The 2,500-nt window shown below is 57.0% G+C and overlaps 1 protein-coding gene across 1 annotated transcript in view; it reads right to left on the reverse strand.

The window, feature by feature from the left end:
- Nucleotides 1-1,618: 1,618 nt before the first annotated feature.
- The window catches only part of LOC106818389 (pappalysin-1-like), a gene marked incomplete at its 5' end in the record, with an annotated part of 2,036 nt that continues 1,154 nt past the window's right edge, over nt 1,619-2,500 (reverse strand). Inside the window, 2 exons of the mRNA XM_014823101.1 lie at nt 1,619-1,627; nt 1,884-2,161. Coding sequence (XP_014678587.1) covers nt 1,619-1,627; nt 1,884-2,161 — 287 coding nt within the window. The remainder of the gene's footprint in view (nt 1,628-1,883; nt 2,162-2,500) is intronic.

Here is a 2,500-nt window from a genome sequence, read left to right on the forward strand (position 1 = left end):
ATGGATGGATGGATGTATGGATGGATGGATGGATGGATGGATGGATGGATGGATGGATGGATGAATGGATGTATGGATGGATGGATGGATGGATGGATGGGTGGATGGATGGATGGATGGATGTATAGGTGAGCCGGTGCGTGTATAGATGTGTGTGTGTGTGGCGTACCTGTGGGGAGACTGTGGATCGTAGCATGAGTGAGAGCCGTCCTGCCTGCAGCAGTCACCGCCGTCCCATCCATGATAATGCTTGTTACACTCCGTGTCGCACTCTCCATTCCCGACCGACGTCGCCTCGCATGACGTCACCAGCGCTCCGTCGCAGTCGCCACCGTCGTTCCCCGTCACGGTGACGTTGCACCAGGTGTCGCACCGACCGTTGCCGACGTCGTGCGCCGAGCAGCTCGACAGTACCACCTTGTGGCGAAGAGAGGAATTAAAGACAGGCAGCTCTTCGAAGATCCAGTGTATGTTATGCGGCCGGAAGGCGCTCGCTAGCTTCTTGTGCTGCGCTTGTGTTTGCTCGCGTGTCAGCTGGGGGGCGCTACCGTCGTCCTCGTGAACATTGACGAGCCGATAGCGGACGAACTTTGCCGACCGCAGCTCTGCGTGCGTCGCGTAGCTGCCGACGACGTCGGGGTTGTCGCACACCGTGCGTCCGCAGCGACCGGGCGTCAGCGCCATCTGTCGGTGCTGTTTGTTAAGATCCGAGGGAATGACGCGCGGGTACACGTCCTCGACGGCGTCCCACAGATCGGTGACGTCACGGAAATCCTCGAAGATGATGACGTCATCGTCGGCGCCGCGGCGCGCGTGCGGCGTCTGTCGCTTAGCAACGACTTCCTCGTGCGACAGAGCGCGCGACCACAGCCTCACGTCCTCCACCGTGCCTCGATACCCTCCGCCGCCGCCGCCGCCGTCGCTGCTACCGCCTAGCGTCAACACAGCGCAGTCGTTGGTGGCCGCTGTGAGGAGGTGACCGCTCTGGTCGCGGCCGACTGCAACTCTCGCCTCGTCGACGTACAGCGTCATCGTCGCGCCGTCGTACGTGGCGACGACGTGCGACCACGTGTTGGGTCGGTAGTGCGCATGCGCGAAGATCGTCGTCTCCGAGGCCGTCTGCTGCGGCGTGGCAAGAGTGAAGAAGATGCGAGCGTCCTTCTCTCCGTCCCATCCCGTCGTCATGACACCGACGGACCAGTGCACGGCAGAGGATGCGCAGCGGACCGTCATGCCTGCAGATAGAGCGACGCAAGCAGACGACACGTTATACTATTGATGGATGGATGGATGGATGGATGGATGGATGGATGAATGCATAGATGCATGGATGGATGGATAGATGACTGAGTGTATACCTGAGTATCCCATGTAGTTGTGGAAGGGCGTATCGTGAAAGCCAGCCGACCCGCACATGGCGATACGTGGCGGCGGATCAGAACAAGTCTGATTCCAATCTATAGTCGGGTTCGTATCCGAGCATAGATCTCCCAGCTCCAGTGATGCCTTGTACTCCCAGCAGGGGTCGCTGCAGTCGAGCTCCGTGACGCCGTGGAAGACGTGCCAGAGTCCGAGCACGTGACCTATCTCATGCACCATGTCATGAAGCCGTGACGGCTTACCGTAGCTAGCCGGATCCAAGACCACACCACCTGTAATGATGCAACGTCAAATGTATCCGAGACCCGTGTGTGAAGGGGAGGCATGGACAGTCTCTACGGGACGTAGATCCACTGCCACTACCCCTGTGTGTGTGTGTGTGTGTGTGTGTGTGTGTGTGTGTGTGTGTGTGTGTCTTCTGTACGCGTCTCTTTTTCTCTCTCAGTATGTATGTATGGTATGTGTGTAGGATGGGGTGGCGGGTATAAGTGGCGGCAACGTACCTTGGTAACTTTCTTCAGTATGCCGTCGAACGACGCCGTATAAGGCATATCACAATAGACTGGCACCGCTCCCAGCGACAGCTCGCTGCCGTCCGTGTAGACGAGCACCACGTCGCGCAGGCCGTCCTTCGCGTACCACGTGACCCACAGCGTCATCGTAGAGGGCGCCACCGGCACGTCGAAGCTCAGCTCGATGGTGCATCCGGTGGCGCCACAGTCGAGCGGATATGCGACCCACGCCCTGCCGCTGGCGTCGCACGCGTCGGCATCCGGCGGACCTGTGACGTCACGCAACAGATGATGACGTCATATGGCAATCACATACGATGACATCATCTGCGTTTATTATATTCATGTAATATGATTCATTATTGTATGCAGCGATAACACAGTCAAACCCTGTAGAGCGATCAGGGCGATAAGGGCCAGTCAAGGGAAAGATCCAAAAACTGTCCTTGGTGTCCGTTGTATAAAGCAGGGTTAATTGTACAACTGCTACTCTAGTGAAACGCCAAAAAACATTATACATATTTACAAATCTTATTTCTCTTCTCATACGTCTTTTACATGTTATATTAGATATGGGGTGACCGCTAGCGTCCGCTAGCTGGACGGTG

Source organism: Priapulus caudatus, unplaced genomic scaffold (assembly GCF_000485595.1).
Source record: "Priapulus caudatus unplaced genomic scaffold, Priapulus_caudatus-5.0.1 Scaffold2205, whole genome shotgun sequence".
Lineage (NCBI taxonomy): Eukaryota > Metazoa > Priapulida > Priapulimorpha > Priapulimorphida > Priapulidae > Priapulus > Priapulus caudatus.